The sequence below is a fragment of the Zootoca vivipara genome, chromosome 17, assembly GCF_963506605.1.
Source record: "Zootoca vivipara chromosome 17, rZooViv1.1, whole genome shotgun sequence".
Taxonomy (NCBI): domain Eukaryota; kingdom Metazoa; phylum Chordata; class Lepidosauria; order Squamata; family Lacertidae; genus Zootoca; species Zootoca vivipara.
This window is the reverse complement of record NC_083292.1, coordinates 29,553,819-29,573,703: the sequence shown is the minus strand read 5'-3', so window position 1 is coordinate 29,573,703 and position 19,885 is coordinate 29,553,819. Positions and strand designations below refer to the sequence as shown.

Genomic DNA, 19,885 nt, shown 5'->3' with positions numbered 1-19,885 from the left:
TTTCAAATCAGCAGCTTCTTCCAATCTCTTAAACAGGCTGCCCCACTGCAAATGCCTCTTTCTTCCTTCCTTCCTTCCTTCCTTCCTTTCTTTCTTTCTTTCTTTCTTTCTTTCTTTCTTTCTTGGGTGTGTTCTGTTGTGGCAATGGAGAGCTCTTTGTAATACATATATGTGTGTGTTGGCAGGGTGGGGGAGAAGTCCCTCGCAGTGATCCAGACCCTCCAAGTGTCCCTGTTTTCCAGGGACAGTCCTGGATTTACAAAAGCCGTCCTGCTTTCTGATTTCATCCCGGAATATCCCACTTTTCCTTAGGACGTCCCTCTTTTCATCGGAGAAACATTGGAGGGCATGGAGTTATGTGACCACCGAGCCCAGGAGATAAGTAACTACGCACCCTTTAGAAGGCACCTGAAGGCAGCCCTCCATAGGGAATTTTTAAAAAATATTTAATGATTTATTATGTTTTTAGATATGTTGGAAGCTGCCCAGAGTGGCTGGGGCAACCCAGTCAGTTGGGTGGGGTATAAATAATAGAATTCTAATTCTTATTCTTATTATATAGGACACTCCTATTTCCATCAAGAAATGTTGGAGGGTATGTGATCCTATCTAGGGTTGCCAGACATATCCGGAATGCTGCAGCCTGGAGCAAAATGTATGACATGCTGGCAGTGTCGTTTTTGCCGTTCCCCCAATTTTCCTTTGTGATTTTGCCAAAAAATCTCAACAACTTACTTTGGAGAGGAGGAGGAGGAGGAGGAGGAGGAGGAGGAGGAGGAGGAGGAGGAGGAGGAGGAGGAGGAGGAGAAGAAGAAGAAGAAGAAGAAGAAGAAGAAGAAGAAGAAGAAGAAGAAGAAGAAGAAGAAGAAGAAGAAGAAGAAGAAGAAGAAGAAGAAGAAGAAGCTCAACAACCAGATATTCACTTTTTGAAATATGGAAACACCCTTTGTGTGAAAATCAGACTGTGAAAAATCATGATCCGTAAAATGTGAGGATCTATGCGTTCCTTGCCTAGCAAAATGATCAGGAGAGGTTCTTGACAATTCAGGGTTTGAAAGAGGCAGGTTCATTCTGGAAGGAATGAAAATTTAACCAACAGGCAGATAAGACCAGGGGACGTGAATGGACACCATTTGTTGATTTTTTTAATCTCTGCCCTATGGAACTGCTCTGAGAGTGGAGGTGCCCCCCTCCCTTCCAGCCCAGGGATATAACCCAGAGAGGACTTCACAGCCAAGGGTTTGGTTTCCTCCAGGACAGGCTGAATCCAGGATCCATTTCAACCACTTGCCAAGTTTATTCTGCAGACAGACGGCATGGGGTTCCTTCAGATCTTCCTCCTCATCCTGGCCGGACTGTTAGGGTCTCTTGCCCAGGAAGGTGGGTGCTCTGATCAGATGCAACGAGCTATTGTGGGTGTTGCTGTGTGCATGGACTGACTGGCTGCATTGTGAGTTCAGACGTGGAAGTATCCCTGTTTCTGGTTGGGTTTGAATTGGAGCCAAAAAGAAGGGCTGTAGCTCAGCGGGTAGAGGAACTGCTTAGCATGAAGTCCCAGGTTCAAATCCCGGCATCTCCAGGTGGCTCTGGGAAGGACCCCTCTGTCTGAAACCTCTAAATAGTCACTGCCAGTCAGTGTGGACAATACTGTTCCTATTTTAATCAGCCCTTTATTAAGAACAATGAGGACTGGAAGCTTACTTTATTTTTAGGGAAAGGAGCACAAAGGGGGTTGGACTAGATGACCCTTAGGACCCCTTCCTATTACTCTGAAATGCTACAGAGCTCCTGTCAGGAGACAGTACTGAGCTAGCTGGACCTGTGGTCGGATCTGCGTATCAGCTTCCTATGTGTGAAACGTGGAAAGGCAGGATACAAATACAACTCTCAAATGTCAGATCGGCAACAAAAAAACAACCACCACCCCGAATTCTCAAATTGCATGTCAGAATTTCCATTCCTTCCCACTGTGGGGCTTAAACAACAGAGTCTCGTTGGCCAGTAAATGCCTGATTACTTACAGAGTCTGTGTGGCTGAACGCACAACCCAGAATTAAGCACTGGTGAGCCCCGTTGATTTGAACAAGAGACCTAACCAGAGGCTTAAATACAGGAATAAAAGGGATCAACGAAACGCAAAAAGCTGCCTCAGAGAAGATCAATTTGTTCCTCCAGCCAGCCCAATATTGTCCCCACACTGGGACCTTATGCTTGCGCAGCATACCGTACGCTTACAGCTGAGCTGTGCCCACCCCACCCCAATATTCCAAAGTGAATAGGATGGAGTCTGCAATAATCACACATGCATGTGCTATCCGGATCTGCCGCCAGGTGGCGCATGCACCAAATAACCGTTGCAGGTCCGTCTTAGGGCACGGAGCTGTCATTCTAGAAGAAGGGAGGAAAGGGTGGTTGGCAAATAGTGGGGGGCGGAGGGGGGGCTTGAGTGATTGAGGTGAGGGGATGGGGGCAAGTGGAAGAGTTGCAAGTATGTTTTGCCCCCTCCCCCAGTAAACCTGATGAAGTGCTGGTCAGTCTTTCAGACCGCCGTCAGAGCATCTTCCTCAAAGACTAAGGCAAGTTGGGGGAATCATCAGGAACAAGATGCGGCCCTCCATGCTTATATTTCTGGCCCTCAGTACTCTTCCCAGGCCATGTGCCACAGCAGCCCTGCTTCACACCCTCCTTGAGTGCTTTTACCTGTCTGGGATTGGAAATTATTATTATTATTATTATTATTATTATTATTATTATTATTATTATTATTTCCCCAGCCACATTAAAAAACTTCCCTAAACAGCCTTCAGATGTTTCCTAAAAGTCAGATAGTTGTTTATCTCCTTGACATCTGATGGGAGAGTGTTCCACAGGGCGGGCGCCACTGCCGAGAAGGCCCTCTGCCTGGTTCCCTGCAACTTGGCTTCTCGCAACGAGGGAACTGCCAGAAGGCCCTCGGAGCTGGACCTCCGTGTCCGGGTTGAATGTTGGGGGTGGAGACGCTCCTTCAGGTATAGTTGACCCTTGGGGGGGGGATCCCCTTTCCAACTCTACAATTCTATGGTTCCGCAGATCTCCAGAGGAAGACCTTCCTTTTCCCGCAGCCGACCAACACGGCACACGTGGTCTTGAAAGCCAGGCTGGAGCGGCCTTTGAGCAGCTTCACGGTGTGCATGAGGCTCTACACGGACATCACTCGGGCCCAGACCCTGTTCTCTTACGCCACGGAGGCCGAGCCCAACGACATCGCCGTCGACCGACTGAGCCGCTCCCAGTACAGGCTGTATGTTGGAGGTGATGCGGTGAAGCTGAACATCGCAGAGAGGGCGACCCCACTGCCCGCGTGGGAGCACATCTGCCTGGCTTGGGACTCCACCAGCGGGGTGGTCCAGGTTTGGCTGGATGGCAACCCTCTGCCCCGGAAGGCGGTGAAGCCAGGCTATGCCATCACCCCCCGGGCCTCCATCATCCTGGGGCAAGACCAGGATTCCATGGGGAGCGGCTTTGACTTGATGCAGTCCTTCGTAGGCGAGCTCACCGACGTCTACATGTGGGAACGGGTCTTGAGCCCCCAGGAAATGTGCCGCGTGGGGGACAAACGCATCCCGGCCAACTCCGTGATCAACTGGGGGTCCTTGGCATACAAGATCAAGGGCAACGTTGTTCTCACGCACACCCTCTTGCCAGTTAGCCGAGCGGATTGCGGGTGCCCTTTGCAAGCGGTGCCCTCCTGCTGGAGGAGGGTGGCGCTATGAGAGTCTCTTGCTGGCTCGTCAAGAAGTCGCTCTATTAATATTTCTGTGAGATTTGGGGGGGGGGGGTTGGCCCTCTGGATTTTGCTCAACTACAACTCCCAGCAACGATGGGAGCTCTAGTTTCTGCATCATCTGGGTGGTCCAAAGGTTCCCCTCCCCCACCTGAACCTATGCTAATCTTCTTCCGATCTGTCAGTTTGGGTTATTCTCCATTTCTCGTTTTTACAGTCTTCCATTCTCTACATTTCTGATTCGGTTTGAAATTGCAATTTTTTTTACTAGTACTTGTGAAAGTTCGTCAGCAGCTTAGGGTGAATATAGGTGCTTTGTATGCGCTTTTGTCTGATATACACACTTCCGCAAAATGGTTTCCCGAATGTAATGCCTTATTGTAAGTTACCGTACTTTTCTGTGTATAAGACTAGGATTTTTTTAATTTTAAAATTATGTTCAAAATTGTGGGTCGTCTTATACACGGATACAATCTTCCCCCCAAAAATAGGGGGCGTCTTCTACATGAGGGCATGTTATACATAGAAAAATATGGTATTTTCATGAATCAATGCAGGCATCAGCTGCGCATAGACTGTATATTTTTGCACACATTACTTTGCTAGAAAACTGCACTTCAGCATTCTTGTCTTGTCTTGTTGTGCTTTGTCTTGTCTTGTCTTGTCGTGACCTGACCTGACCTGTCGTGACATGATCAGACCTGTCATGAGATCAGCACATGATATCATGCTGTTGCCTGAATGTAACATTTTTTTTTTGTTTTTCGTTTGTTTCGAAGCACGTTCTGTAAGTAAAGCCTTTGAACCATATTTTTGGACTGGACAATTTTTAATTTCTGGTTTTATTCATCCATTTTGCTTCCAAATGTGCACTATTCATAACCACAATACATAAGATCGTTGACAAAGGATCCCATAAATTTCCAGACCTATGGAGAAACATCATCTCCCTCCCAGAGGTTATTCCTTTCCTCACCTTATTTTCAAGAATGTGGGATGGAGAACAGGCTTAAAATCGCCATTCTGCCATGAAACTCACCATGTGACCTCAGGCCAACCACACAGAGCCTGGCCTACCTCACAGGGTTGTTGTGGGGGATGGCCATATTCGGAGACCAAAGGCAGAGCTGAGGGCACCTTACAAGAAAAATAATGGAGTATTGGCAGCTATAATTTCTTTGTGGGAATGTTCAGGGAGGCAGGAGAGGATATGTTGTTGTTTAGTCGTTTAGTCCTGTCCGACTCTTCGTGACCCCATGGAGCATAGCACGCCAGGCACTCCTGTCTTCCACTGCCTCCTGCAATTTGGTCAGACTCATGTTGGTGGCTTTGAGAACACTGTCCAACCATCTCGTCCTCTGTCGTCCCCTTCTCCTTGTGCCCTCCATCTTTCCCAACATCAGGGTCTTTTCCAGGGAGTCTTCTCTTCTCATGAGGTGGCCAAAGTATTGGAGCCTCAGCTTCAGGATCTGTCCTTCCAGTGAGCACTCAGGGCTGATTTCCCTGATATTAATATTGTTTATTAATATATTGTTTATTAATAACTTTCCTAACTTGCGCTAGCAAGTTCCTTTACTTAGCAGAGTTTATACCCCCCTTTAAATGGGAAAGACCAGGGGTCCCCAGACTAAGGCCCGGGGGCTGGATGCGGCCCAATCGCCTTCTAAATCTGGCCCGCGGATGGTCCGGGAATCTGCATGTTTTTACATGAGTAGAATGTGTCCTTTTATTTAAAATGCATCTCTGGGTTTTTTGTGGGGCATAGGAATTCGTTCATATTTTTTCCCAAAATATAGTCTGGTCCCCCATAAGGACTGAGGGACAGTGGACCGGCGCCTTGCTGAAAAAGTTTGCTGACCCCTGGGAAAGACTGTGGAGGGTGGATATGAAATTTACCGCCTGCTACAATTTAAGAGAGAATATATTAAAGATGATGTACAGGTGGTAGCAAATGCCTGAGAAACTTGCCAAGCTGTATAAGAGCAAATCCTCTGTGTGCTGGAGGTGTAATGGAGAAAAGGGGTCTTTTATACATAGGTGGTGGAGCTGTCCCAACATATGTAAATATTGGAATGTAATCTATGAAGAACTTAAGAAACTGTTAAAATATACGTTTAGGGGAAAAACCAGAAATATTTTTATTAAATATAATACCAGAAGACATTAAAACAACAAAAAGGACATGGGATAGTTGCAGCAAGAGTCTTAGTGGCTAGAAATTGGAAAAGTAAAAGTTTACCCAGCATAACAGATTAGCAAACTTTAATGTTAGAATACCTACAGTTGGCAAAAACAACAGGAAGAATAAGAGGACAAATGAGACAAAAAACACAGAAGGAATGGAGGATGTTTGAAGAATATTTAACGAATAATGGTATACCTGAAATCCTAATAGATCTAGGCTGAACCTGGTATAAATAATAAGAAATGAAACGGCAAGTAGATAGTTACAACTGTGCGATAAAATAATGAAAACACAAATTACAGACTAAATAATTGGAAGCGTTTTTATGGTTGTATTTTGCTTTTTGTTATTTTTTCTTCTTCTTCTTTATGTATTTTTTGGGTGTATCTTTTTTCCTTTATTCTTGTTTTTGTATTTTAAATTATTAAAACAATAAAGAATTTATTTTTTTAAAAAAAAATTAATGCACAGCAGACAGCTGGTTGCAGACTTGTTTAAGCCTCTCAATATTAGGTTCCTGGTAAGTCCCCTTATATCCCTCTTAAAAGAATAAGCACGCCACAATCTTGTGTAAAGTATATAAAAGAAGTTTACTCACATCAGTGCACTGTTGGATCCCTGAAGGCAGACTTAGTTACAAAGTATATACATGTGGATCTACCCCATATTTTGGGTGGGTGGGGTGGTAATTCCAGTGACTGCAGACTGGCAGCCACTGCAGCTTACACAACGAAAGCAAGATGGAGAAGAGAGGCGAAGAAGAGAGTGTGCTGTGTGCCTTGCCCTTTTGTTACCTGGGCAGGTAAGGTCACGCCCACCTCTAGTCACATGCAAAAGGAAGTAAGTCCCAGTCAGGAGGAAACAGGAAGTTTTCAACTAACTGGACCAAACATTCCCTTGCATGTCCACTCTAGGAAAACAAGGAATGTTGTACTTGACTGCTACTTATGTATCACATCTCACATTCTTTCCCCTACGTCTTCTTATTTATGAGGCGCCCAACATGCTCAGGAGAAGTCATGGGGCTGCAAAATCTCAATAATAATAATAATAATAATAATAATAATAATAATAATAATAATAATTTTACCGGTATTTATACCCCGCCCTCCCACAAAGGTGGTGCAGTGGTAATATAAGGAATGCAAACCTCTTGTCAATTCTTCTTTCTCCAGAAAAGATTACATCTGATTTTTGTGACCTTTTTCTGATTCTGCCAAGTTTCATTTAGAAACGTCCCCAGCTGCCAATTGTTACACAATCTTTCCCAGGAAAAGACTTCCCTTAAACCTCCTCCCACACCCAAGGGGATACTTCAGTTGGAGTTTGAAATTTGGTCTGGTTTGTATTACCCTAACTGCACTTCACAGAACAATTCAGGAACCGAGATGCAGGTATCATTTGAAATTCACATTTCATTGAATTTTACAACACACACACACACACACCCAAAAAAACAAAATCTGCAGCAAGCTTCAGAGATCAACACAGGAATAGCTAAGTAAAGAAAAGTCACACACAGAGAGACCTTTTCTTAGACCAGCATCTTGTATTTCAGGTAACCCCTGCCTCAGTAGGCCACGGGGTTAACAATAACATAACCCTTGATTTCATAATCGACTGTTTTCCAGTCGAACACGTGGTCGCCAGGAACGTCTAGGTTTCTGCAAGCAAGCTGCAGCTCTTCACTGGAGAGAACCCGGTCCCACATTCTCACATCCTGCAGCTCCCCCACAAAGCAATCGTTTATGTCAAAGCCGCCCCCCATAGTGTCTTGCTCTTGACCGAGCACGATGGACGGCACCCCACTTATGGAGTACCCTCTCCTTAGGCCCTTGCGGGGCATCCGCTTTGAATTCACCCACAACTCTGCTAAACCGGTGGCAGAATCCCAAGTCGCACACAAGTTCTCCCTGCCAAGCGATTTTTGTTCCAGATCCGTGAAGGTCACGGCTTCATTCCCTACTGCAAATCCGTACTTGTCGTTTCTTTCTTTGAGGAGGATGATCTCGTTGAAACTTCCCCGGGTGGCGTAAGAGAAGAAGGTGTGGGGGCGGTTGAGGTCCGTGAAGTGGGCCAGGCAGAGGGTGAAGCTGGTCAAGGGCCCCTTCGGGGCGGCCTTCAGAACCACGTGGGCAGAGTTCGATGCCTGTGGAAAAACTAGCTGCTTCCCAGCGAGGCCCGAACCTGAGGTGAGAGGAGGAGAATTAAGGATGCCACGTTATATATAATTGTTTAATTGCACACTGAATTGGAGAATGCCTGTATGTATGTTGCTAAGGGTTTCACGTTGAACTATTCCTTTGAAGGTCGTACCTCGAAAGTCGAACAGAATCCGTTCCGGAACTCCGTTCGACTTCAAAAACGTTCGAAATCCAAAGTGCGGCTTCTGATTGGAAGCCGCGGAAGCCCTGTCGGACGTTCAGCTTCCAAAAGAACGTTCGAAAACCGGAACACTCACTTCCGGTTTTCGATCACTCGGGAGCTGAAACGTTTCACTCCCAAGGCATTCGGGAGCTGAGGTATGACTGTACTGAAGCTCTCTCTGAGGTATAACCTGTTGATAATTAACTACCGATGTTCTCTGCTAGCCTGTGTGGGTGTGGGTGTAAATTTTGATAATTTGCAGAGTAGCTTACAACTAGGAAGCTAAATAACTATTCTGAGTGATTGAAAACTTCTTTGTAAAGACAGTATATAAAGACTCTTTATATTCAAAAATAACTTTACTGTCATAAACATATAGCTGAGAAGAATATATTTACAATCTAGCCCCTGCACACGTTTATCCTTATTAACATTTAGGAATCTTCCTCTGTCTGTTTCACTTCAGATAGATCACACCAGCTCACACACTGCCCACAGCATTATCCTGAGTAGCCTCTCTCAGAGAGAGAGAGAGAAACAGTTAAAAATGACAGTTATAGGCATAACAGTCACAACAGAATGGAATGCCACTCTCATGTGACTCACAGTCAGCCAATCACATGAAAGCCTCTGCCAGATTTAAAAGCCCCATGTGAAAAAGACACAGTAACCCAACATAAGCAAACATTCCTATTTTATTAATTTTATTAATTTCAGGAAATTAAACCATCATCCTTCACATGAGTGTTTAACCTTAGATTAAAGTGCTCAATTGCAAATTCGCCATTTTGAAAGGAAGCCGCCTTTGCCTTTTGTTCCCTGGCACAGTGAAAGAAGGACGTGATAAAAGGCCTTCTCTGGAGCTGCATGGCCTTAGGCTGGATGCAGGCTATGGGAGAGGCAAAGCACTGATTTCCGCTCTGGTCATAATTAAGTTATATATTTAGGAAGAAGAACCTATGCTTGGATATGCATGTGCTTTATACAACTTTCTAGAATGTGTTGTTGATAGTTTTGTGCCTGTTTTGAAGAGGTTCTGGTGAGTAAAGCTTTGAATCTTAATTATGAGCCTGGGCAATTTTTATTCCGAAAGGAGTCAGCTTTTATGCATCCAATTGCTTCATGCTGTGCAATATTAATAACTGCAATAGTCCCAAACAGAGAGAGAGAGAGAAAATGTCACAACTTTCTTATCAAAACTTTCTGCCTTCCTTCGCATCAAAGGCAGCAGGAGATACTCGTCTCTCTCTGCATCTCACCTGTTCTAGGTTCTGCAAGCCCTGAGGCTGCCTTCCCTAAGAATTTTCCCCAAACTTTCAAGTGTCACCATCAGCAGCAGCAGCAGCAGCCGCCATGCCTCCTTTGCAGAAGTCCTTCATTTCCCTGATTTCATCTCCATGAGGAAGGGGGCTCCAAGCAGGGGTGAAGGAAGGGGGTGTGGTGGGTGCGGTCCACCCCGTGTGTCACCAATGCAGGGTGAGAAAATGCCAGGCAGCACTCACCGTGAGGCCTGTAGCATGCCCAAGCCAAGCGTCTCTCCTGGGAGAGACACGGTGGCTTGGGTACGCACAGGCTCCACACCGCCCTAATGATCCCCCCCAATGCCCCCCTCCTCCAAGCTGTAGGGCAGCTGAGTGGGAGGAGACAGGCAGACTCCGGAGGCCCTGTGGTGCACCCCGCCCCTATCGGCGGCTTGCCCCACCCCTGGGTGCGCCACCCCAGGTGCCTGAGCAGCTTCCTCCACCCCTGGCTCCAAGAGGGTTGAAGCAACAGAATTTTGCAGTGGGATCATCAACCGCCACTGAGCCAGTATGGCGTAGTGGTTAAGAGTGGTAGACTCATAATCTGGGGAACCGGGTTCGCGTCTCCACTCCTCCACATGCAGCTGCTGGGTGACCTTGAGCTAGTCACACTTCTTTGAAGTCTCTCAGCCCCACTCACCTCACAGAGTGTTTGTTGTGGGAGAGGAAGGGAAAGGAGAATGTTAGCCACTTTGAGACTCCTTGGGGTAGTGATAAAGCCAGATATCAAATCCAAACTCTTCTTCTTCCTCCTTAAAAAACAACAACACCCCTCTTCTAGATTCAACCCATCCCTTTAAATAAACAAAGAATGAAGGTGTTGTGTCAGAAATCTAAAATCCTTTTTAAAAAAAGGTTTTGTATGTGCGAGACTGTGCTACAGAAGCCCTCCCCCCCACACACACACACTTTTTCACACACAAACACACACCAATGCAACTGAGGTTGTCACCCACCTTGCTGGCCAAAAGACCCCAAGACCCTCACGAGGACAAGAAGGGAGAGGAACGCTTTCTCCATCTTGCCTGACTGCAGAACGAAGAGAGGCAAGAGGGTGTCAAGATAACAGGCTCTTCAAGAGATCGGTTCTCAACTGAGAGCTTCAAATTCTGTCCCAAATATGCGCTTGAGGGGCATGAAGGGAAATGTTTTGGCAAATCCTCTTCTGGAAAGATTACCTAAGAACTGGCAACTGGCGTTTCCTTGCTTTCAATTTTTCACAAAGGAGTCCAAAGGGGGATGTTTTTCACAAAGGAGTTCAAAAGCAAGAACATTTTCAGAAAGGCATTGATTTCAAACTTGAGACAACCTGGTTTATGTTTCTTACTTAGGCCAGGAAGTCGGCTTCCTGAATAGAACCTTTGATGACGCATGAATCGCTACAGAGAGAATTTAGATGTGTTTATATACCATGGTGTAGACTTGTAATTGCTTTATGCAAACGAGGAGACCGTACTCCTTTTTACTTGGTTTTTGTTTGGCGTGAAAGAGCAGCTGAAATGTGATTCTTGAAAATCAATAAAATACACTTTAAAAAAAAAAAAGGTGTGGTTGATTTAACACCTGGTTCCACCTTTCCTGCGTGGGGGGGGGGAACGACATACCATCCTGCAGGCCCAGTTTCACAGACTTTAGATTACTGTCCAAATATTTGTGAACACATAAAATGATGTCAAGTGGTTTATGGTAGAGGTGCTTAGCCATTCTGTGCTGGGGCCAAAAAAAGATGAGTTGAGTTGCTGTTCCCCTTCCCCAAGTCAAACTACAAGGGCAACGAAATGCCCCCCGATTAATCAGCACCCCCACCCCCCACGTCTCTAGAGACGGGTAAATCTGCCAGTGTATTGATTTCTATATTTTCTCCTTTTCCCAATCTTAACTTCAGTTCTTCACACGCTCATTTGCTTTATTATTATTATTACAGTATTATTATTATTATTATTATCATAATCATCATTATTAGAAAAAAGTATCACCCAAATGTATCACCTTTTTAGTGCAAATTTCTCCTAATAGACACACTTTTCTAGGCAATTTTGCCTAATATGCACAATTTTGCAAAAAGAATTTTCCCTGATAGAAATAAGGCATTTTGTAAGCTGCTTTTCACTAATATGCGCATTTGTATGCACACTTCACCCCCAGTATCTGCACATGTTGGCTGTACACATGACATGGCATTGCAAGGTTCAGAGCAGTGTGGAATTGGCAGGATGGCTGTGTGACAGTTCATGCATTGTTTTGGAAAGTGTGAATCAGGTAGAATCAGCTTTAAAAGCGATACACACACACACACACACACACACACACACACACACACACACACATACACGGACTTTGGAAGAAACAAACTCAAGTCTCCCCTCCGAAGGTTGTTGTTGAAGGCAGAAACTGCTGAAGGATACAACAGACGTATGAGTTAATCTTTTATTGGAGGAATAAACGGAAACGGCAGCTTGTGGGTTTCACAGAACTCCTCATTCTGGCAGAAAGAATTGAAATCAATGCAACTAACAGTGTCTATTGCCCTGTTGGAGGTTTCAATCAAAGAAGCATAGAATCGTAGAGTTGGAAGGGACCCTAAGGATCATTTAGTCCACCCCCTTGTAATTTTTTTTTAAAGACTCTCCATCTGTTTTCAAAGCCTACTCAGCTCTACAGTTGGAAAACAAGGAGGGCTTAAGAACGGTGTAGCCTCTCATGACATAATTTAACGATCTCCAGTTAATTATTGGGTTGGAAGGAACATGGTTGCCCCACACAAGGCACATTTCGTCCCCAGACAGCACCCGGTCCCACATGTACACATCTGTGAGCTCCCCTACAAAGGACTGGTTGATATCAAAGCCACCCCCAAAGGAATCCTGATCTTGCCCCAGGACAATCGATGCCTCTGGACTTATAACATGACCTTTCATCATACCGTTTCGGGGGAAAGGTTGCCCATCGAGCCAGAACTCCACTAATCCTGTCTCAGATTCCCAACTCATACAGATCTGCTCCCAGCTAGGTTCTGAAACCAGCTTTTCTGGGAAGAAGAAAATCACATCGGCAGTCCCCACATAAAGGCTGTACTCGTTGGTTTTGGATTTGAAGACCACGATCTCGTTGTCGCTCGTCTTGGTGGCGTAAGAGAATAGGGTGTGAGCGCGGGTCATGTCGGTGTAGGATCTCAGGCAGATGGTGAAGCTGGTCAAAGGCTGCTGTGAGGTGGCCTTCAGAACCACGTGGCTGGTGTCCGATGATTCCGGGAATATGAAGACCTTCCTTTCAAGATCTGGGGGGTGGAGGAAGACAACAGATTAAAAGGAGCAGGCATTTTGTCCCCCAAGGATTAGTATGGCGTCAAGACGGTGCCATTATTCACGCTAGGCTCTGTATTCTCCATGTGCCTCATCTGAAGGATGTCTGGATGTTGGCCACATCCGGTTCAACATCATGTACTTGCAGTGGTCAACCAATGAGAAGCTCACACGCATGTCATGAGCTCAACGACACACTCTGTACTTGTGATTCCCAGCAACTGGCATTCAAAGGCAGACTTGAGGGTGCACTAGAAAATGGCTGATAGATTCCACCTCTCCGATCTCACGGGCTGATTTACGAGGCTGCCAAGGGGAGTATGCAGGCTCCCGAAGCCCCCTCAGGGTATGGGGGGGTGCAGTCTCACCCGCAGTGGCCCGCTACCATCTCCGACCTTGGGAAGGGGGAAGATGGGGGGCTCTGGGTGAAAAGCCCCCGTGGGAATTCGGATCCCCCGAACGCCATTTCTACGAGCGAAACAGGCTCCATGATAAGAGAAAGATTGGACTAAGTCACGGACATGCTTCAGACAAGGAAAGAAGGTTTATTCTGCTAAACTCTGCCACTGAGAAAACAAAAGATGAGGACAATATATTATTCTTGTATGCGACAACCACGGCTAGGACACTGTTAGCCCCAAAATGGAAAACTCAGGACTTACCGACGATTGAAGAGTGGCAGACAAAAATGATAGACTATGCAGAATTAGCGAGACTGACTAGCAGGATTCGGAACCAGGGGGAAGCAAGGTTCCAAAGAGACTGGAGTAAATTTGTGGACTATATGGAAAAGAACTGTAGAAGCTTAAAGACACCTGCAGGACTGAAATAAATCCTACGAATTGACATTAAATGGGAAGTATAAAGGAACTGCGAGATAAGAACTGAATAGAAAACCAAATGAGGGGAGGGAGGGAAGTCAAGCTCGGTGGAGCACTGTTTAAGATGGGAGAGAATTGTTAAAAAAGATGTATGTATGTGTGTGATTGTTTTTGTAATGTTTGTTTGTTTAATCTTTTTTAATGTGTTTTAATTGGAAAATCTAATAAATTGCTTTTTAAAAAAAGAGAAAACAAAAGATGACAGAGGAATGTAACCAACAAGAAATGTATGTATTTGACGGAACTGAAAGGGGGAGCGAGAACTTTATAGCTTCGCTTTATTATATTTGCACTTAACAACCTCCCACCTAAAGAACCGAAAATAGTATTTACAAAGCAAGCGAGATGAGAAAGTTGAAATTTATTGAATTAATATGGTCCTTTGAATATATATGCTGTGGGAATTGAAAACATAAATAATCAAAGTAAGCACTATTGGAATTGCCTGGAATGTGGTTAAAGACTCCTCAAATCATGGTCATCAAAGAGAAACTGTATTATTAGCAGCTGGAAACTTGTCGAGAAACTTTTGAGTTATGACGCAGCTTTAATTCAGAGTCGGACACAGAGAGACCACGCCGGCGCGAGATTAGTCAAAGGGGGAGAGAGAGCCATAAATAAGACATTGGATATGTTTTTATAGGTTTGACTTGGCAATTCTCCCCCTGAAAAGGCTATCTCGAGAAGCGATCTGGAGCGAATTATTATCATAGCTGCCAAGTCTCCTGTATTCCCCGGGAAACCCCCGTTTTTCCAGCTGTTCCCAGCTGAAAAAACAGATTTTTTTGTTTTTCCCTGGTTTATTCTGGCACGGTGGCCATTTTGGAACTGGACGGAGCATGCTCAGAAGCGACTTTTGATGCTGCTCTGCCCAGTTCCAAAATGGCTGCAGCGCGACTTCTGGTGGGGCGGCCATTTTGGAACAGGGCAGAGCAGCATCAAAAGTCGCTTCTGAGCATGCTCCGCCCAGTTCCAAAATGGCGGCAGCGCTACTTCCAGTCTGCTACTTCCGGTCCGATCCCTTATTTTTCAGGCAGGAACTTGGCAGGTATTATTATTATAGGAGCGTAAAGATCTGATTTATGGGGACTGCTTAAAGATGGCTGCTGCTGGCTGAGAGAGAAGGATCTTTGGATTGCTGCACAGACCTGGCAAGCTGCCAGCGTGCGAAGAGACAGCGTTAACTTACAGAGGAATCATAGGCACAAATTCACACAGAAACTTATATGTTGGTCAAATTCGCTTGCCTGAGAAAACTCAGGGGCCTGAAAGAAGATGAAAGGATTTTAATAGATTATTGGATAAGATCTGGATATTATTGATTAGAAAGCAGTGACAGGAGGAGGTCATAGCTTTCTGAGTCTGAAGCATGGGAAGTCAATTTTAAATTTGTATAATTTGGCAGAAGATCTGGATTAATTGTTTAATTGATATTTGCATAATTTGTATAATTTGAGAATTAAGTAGATGTTTAAATTGGAAAACCTAATAAAAATGTTGATTAAAAAACAAAACAAAGGCAGACTACCTCCAACAGTGGAGATAGGACAAAGCCATCATGGTTTGTAGCCATTGATAGCTGTCAAGGCTTCAGGGAATCCTATCTCTCTCGCGGTGGGATGCCAAGAAGCAGAAAAACCAGAAGAGTTCTTACCGAGTAGTTTATTCAACATTCACAGAGAGAGACGAATGAATGCGATCTCTCTTAGATAATGATGTTGCTCCAAGTAAAGTCCCACCCCCTCAGTCCCTCCTATTCTACATCACTACTGCACCAGCTTATCTGTGCTTTCTGCCTCTGAGCTTTCTGTTCTACTACCCTCAAGGCACACCTGGTTCTGGGAGGGGAGGGGAGGGAATGCTTTCAAGAGACACTGAGTGTGTTAGCTGTCTCTCCCCTGGTGCTGCTTCTTCCTGCTGCTCCCCCAATATTTCCCAGCTCTTCTCCTCTGCAGCCTCTGAACAATGACCTTCTGCAAACCACTGTTCTAAATCTATACTGTCCTCCTCTTCTCGGTTCCCACCATTCCTCCTCAGGCCTGACAATAGCCATTCCCCATGAATTCATCTACTTCTCTTTTAAAGCCCTCCTGGAAACCCAGCTAGATGGGTGGGGTATAAATAATAAAATTGCTGCTGCTGCTGCTGCTGGAAGTCATCATTACTTCTCGTGGGAGCAAATTCCATAGTTTAATTAGGTATATGATGACTTTTTTCGGTCATAAGAAGAAATAAAACAGTTAATAGGTGGTGATTTTCTATTCTGGTTTGAATATCTCCAGTCGAGAGTATCATAGAAAAGGGAGACAAACTGATTCCGATTAAGAGACAGCACAAGTTTTGAAAACATCTATATTTCAAATAGTAGAAAGTATTGTCTGGAACGATTACCTGCAAATTCCATCTGCTTCTGTCAAAAGGGGGAGGGAGTGATAGCTGCTTTTATATTCCCCATAAAAGATTATGGGGAACACAAAAAGACTCAGAACCTGAATCACAGGTGGAAGCAGAACAGAACACAGAACAACTCAGAAACAGAAAAGCTTTTTTTTTTAAAGGGATGGTGGAAAGGGTGGAAAGAAGGAGTTGGAATTGTGAAAAGCTGCACTCCTTGCTGCAATTCTTTGTTTCCATATGTCATGCCTAATAGCCCTTGATAGCCCCATCCTACACCATGAATTTGTCTTATCTCCTCTAAAGTCACTTTCACGAATGTGCCCCAGCCTTCCAGCTCACACCCCTGGGTTGCTTTTACAGCTCAACATGGCACCCACCTTCCTGGGCAAGAGATCCCAGCAGGCCAGCAAGGATGAGGAGAAAGGGATGGAAGATCTCCATGCTGCTGGCTGCTCGGTGGGAGGGGCCTGGAGGGAGGATGAAATGGATCTCCGCGAAACGATCAGATCTACCTTGGAGACCTCCTCCCTGGTTGAAGCTGATCACCGATTTGGAGCTACTGGAGAGTCTCTCTGGTATTTATAGGTGCACAGCAAGGGATTTGCAGGGGGATAATCCATGAAATAGATGGAAATATTTTTTCCCATCCCAAACGTGGTATCAGTTGTCAGCTGGGTTTTTAAAAAAGCAAAACCCTGCCAGTATGAAAATGATCCCTCTTAGCCCACACAGATGGCGGGAGGCTTTCCAGACAACCTTGTGGGATACAGAATTTACAGGTAGAAATACGGTAGGTTTTCTGAAAAATTCAATGTGGAGAAATCACACTGAATGAAATAATGTATCTGAACTCTCAGAATTTTGTGATACAGTTCTTTGCTTGAAAAAAATGGGGGAGGCACACCCTTTAGACTTTTAAAAGGATCCAAGGATGCATTTTTTTATTATCAATATGGTGTGATTTGTGAATCTATGCTACTGGAATTATTTCCAAAATAAAAAGAATTTAGAGTCTTTTAAAGTCTGTCTTAAGACAAAAAGACTTAAGGGAGCTCTTTTTGGACCATCTTTTCATAATTTTTTTTAATCTTTCATCTTGTTATTTATTATGACTATGACAGACCAACACGGCTACCTACCTGAATCTGTTTTTTGAATTGTTATATTATTTCCCATACATTGTGAGCTATTTGGCACAAAATGTTGAAATTTGTTTTCTCCAGCTTTATGCAGGTTTTGAGCCTTGAGCCTGTCCCCTTCTACAGCCTTCAGCTTGGGGTGTCCTTCGGACCTGGCATGTGCATCTTGGTGAATCCTGGCCGATGGGTCTGGGTGAACATATTGGGTTCTCTGAGCAAGGAGAGAGAGTTTTCCCATCGTTCTTGGCCGCTGAGCCATGGAACACAGTTTTTCATATGCCCAGGGGATTGAGGGATACTTCCCTCTTAGGCGTTAATTCAAACCCACCATAGTTACACAATTAGGTGGGGTTTTTGGCAAATCTTCTATCTGCTATGTTTAATATGAGCACAAATGATATGTTTAATAGGACCACCACCACTTGTCTCTCGTGTCTCCTTCCAGGGTGTGTGTTGGCAACCTCCTTGAGACTCCATCTTCTTGGCCGCTGATTTCTACCTGGCACCTGTTCTTATGAAACACATGTCCAGAAGGTCGGTTGCCCATTCTGGTAAATGTTGCTTCTCAGGTGGCTTTTTATGCCTGCCAAGGCTGCTGAAAAGATTAGAGGCAAGTTTATTAAAGTGTATTTCCTATCATAGGGATAATCTTACAGAACAATCAAGATTACTGCCCCCTTAATCCACAAGAGCACCTCTGGCATTTACTTCTGTGCTTTTATGATGATGTTCTGCCCTTTGGATGCTAGGGCAGGGGTGAGAGGTCTCAGGCCCAAGGACCAGATGTGGCCCCCCAGGAATCTTTGCCTGGCCCTTGGATTCTCCCCAGGCAAGTTTCTTAGCATTCACCACTTATGCGGCTTAGGACCCTCGTACCTACAGGACCGCCTCTCCCGGTATGCCCCGCAGAGGACATTAAGGTCCACAAATAATAACATACTGGAGATCCCGAGTCACAAGGTGGTTAGACTGGCCTCGGCCAGGACCAGGGCCTTCTCAGTACTAGCCCCGACCTGGTGGAATGCTCTCTCTCAGGACACTAGGGCCCAGCGGGAGTTGTCATCTTTTTGTAGGGCCTGCAAGACGGAGCTGTTCCGCTTGGACTTTGGACTGACTCAGTCTGACCCCGGTGTTACCCTCCCCTAAGGCTTTATCCTACAGATATTTAAATGAGGTTGCACTTGTAGATTCCTAATTTTAAAATTGATTTTTAACATTGTATTTAATCTGCATTTTAATTGAATTGTTTCTTTTATGCTTGCTTTGATATTCTTGTTGTTAGCCGCCCTGAGCCCAGTCATGAATGGGAAGGGCGGGGTATAAATAAAATTATTATTATTATTATTATTATTCACCAGACCTTTGCTTGGTTTAACACCTTCCTTCTGAGCAAACCAGGTGGCTTTGCCTCTCTGGAACACCTGAAATATGCAGGAAGCCTCCAAGACTGTGGGAGGCTCCCTACATTCACCCTCCAACTTAGGGAAGGGACAGAAATCCAATTCAGTTCACATTTAAAGACAAACATAATTAATTCCCGCTTTCCTAAACTATATGTGAACCCAAACCCAGACATCCTGTGAAATTTGTACTCTGAATTTTGCAATGCGGTTACCCTGCCACGTCCTGTGTGGCATGTGCTAAGGCATGTGTGGGGAACCTTTGGCCCTCCAGAGGTTGCTGAACTACGGCTCCCATCATGCCTAGCTATTGGCCATACTTGCTAGGGATAATGGGAATTGTAGTTCAGAAACAAGTGAAGGGCCAAAGTTTCCCCACACCTGCTCTAGGGTAAAGTCTGCATGTAAATGCATTTATTAGTTAAAAATAAATAAATACAGGAATGCATTATGTTAGGGGAAATTTCATTGCAAAAATACGTCATTCTTTGAGAAACAGAGCTCTCTGGTGACTTGCCAGTATACACACTGCAGTTCTGCTTCATTTGATACTTTTTCCAGTGAATTGTTTTAATCTTCTCGCCATCCCTGTTCTGGTCTCCCACCTGACTCAAATGTATCCTTGATCTATGATGATGCCTCTTGCTTATCAGTGGGGAGGTGCTGGGGAGGGGCAAATCTGTCCATTTCCATTTCCCACCATTTATATAAGATTTTGGGTAACATACAATGTTCTGCACAGCCATTTTTTCAAATACAATGCATTTTTGTATGTTGTTGTTGTTTAGTCGTTTAGTTGTGTCCAACTCTTCGTGACCCCATGGACCATAGCACGCCAGGCACTCCTGTCTTGCACTGCCTCCCGCAGTTTGGTCAAACTCATGTTCGTAGCTTCGAGAACTCTGTCCAACCATCTCGTCCTCTGTCGTCCCCTTCTCCTAGTGCCCCAACATCAGGGTCCTTTCCAGGGAGTCTTCTCTTCTCATGAGGTGGCCAAAGTATTGGAGCCTCAGCTTCATGATCTGTCCTTCCAGTGAGCACTCAGGGCTGATTTCCTTAAGAATGGATAGGTTTGATCTTCTTGCAGTCCATGGGACTCTCAAGAGACTCCTCCAGCACCATAATTCAAAAGCATCAATTCTTCGGCGAT

General features: G+C 44.9%; 3 protein-coding genes across 3 annotated transcripts; 1 reads left to right on the top strand and 2 right to left on the bottom strand.

Moving 5' to 3' along the window:
* The first annotated feature begins 835 nt into the window (after window positions 1-835).
* LOC118076527 (C-reactive protein-like) lies at window positions 836-4,961 on the top strand. Its single transcript, XM_035099358.2, has 2 exons — window positions 836-1,380; window positions 3,070-4,961. The coding sequence occupies exons 1-2, from the start codon at window positions 1,317-1,319 to the stop codon at window positions 3,750-3,752; spliced, it is 747 nt and encodes a 248-aa protein (XP_034955249.1). The 5' UTR covers window positions 836-1,316; the 3' UTR covers window positions 3,753-4,961.
* Window positions 4,962-5,888: 927 nt separating this feature from the next.
* Window positions 5,889-10,784, bottom strand: LOC118076528 (mucosal pentraxin). Its single transcript, XM_035099359.2, has 2 exons — window positions 10,573-10,784; window positions 5,889-8,135 (listed from the first exon to the last, which is right to left on the bottom strand). The coding sequence occupies exons 1-2, from the start codon at window positions 10,634-10,636 to the stop codon at window positions 7,519-7,521; spliced, it is 681 nt and encodes a 226-aa protein (XP_034955250.1). The 5' UTR covers window positions 10,637-10,784; the 3' UTR covers window positions 5,889-7,518.
* A 1,168-nt stretch (window positions 10,785-11,952) lies between these two features.
* LOC118076114 (serum amyloid P-component-like) lies at window positions 11,953-17,994 on the bottom strand. Its single transcript, XM_060269847.1, has 3 exons — window positions 16,555-17,994; window positions 13,287-13,386; window positions 11,953-12,915 (listed from the first exon to the last, which is right to left on the bottom strand). Exons 1-3 carry the CDS (start codon window positions 16,635-16,637, stop codon window positions 12,262-12,264), a joined length of 837 nt encoding a protein of 278 aa, XP_060125830.1. The 5' UTR covers window positions 16,638-17,994; the 3' UTR covers window positions 11,953-12,261.
* Between the last annotated feature and the right edge of the window lie 1,891 nt (window positions 17,995-19,885).

What these genes read in the sequence shown, in the direction of transcription:
- LOC118076527 (XM_035099358.2), top strand. Translation starts at nt 1,317, where the DNA reads ATGGGGTTCCTTCAGATCTTCCTCCTCATCCTGGCCGGACTGTTAGGG. An exon ending in AGGGTCTCTTGCCCAGGAAG is followed by an intron (nt 1,381 to 3,069) that starts GTGGGTGCTCTG and finishes ATGGTTCCGCAG; the next exon opens with ATCTCCAGAGGAAGACCTTC.
- LOC118076528 (XM_035099359.2), bottom strand. Translation starts at nt 10,636, where the DNA reads ATGGAGAAAGCGTTCCTCTCCCTTCTTGTCCTCGTGAGGGTCTTGGGG. An exon ending in GGGGTCTTTTGGCCAGCAAG is followed by an intron (nt 8,136 to 10,572) that starts GTGGGTGACAAC and finishes CTCTCACCTCAG; the next exon opens with GTTCGGGCCTCGCTGGGAAG.
- LOC118076114 (XM_060269847.1), bottom strand. Translation starts at nt 16,637, where the DNA reads ATGGAGATCTTCCATCCCTTTCTCCTCATCCTTGCTGGCCTGCTGGGA. An exon ending in GGTGGGTGCCATGTTGAGCT is followed by an intron (nt 13,387 to 16,554) that starts GTAAAAGCAACC and finishes TTTCGCTCGTAG; the next exon opens with AAATGGCGTTCGGGGGATCC. An exon ending in ATGGTAGCGGGCCACTGCGG is followed by an intron (nt 12,916 to 13,286) that starts GTGAGACTGCAC and finishes TCCTTTTAATCT; the next exon opens with GTTGTCTTCCTCCACCCCCC.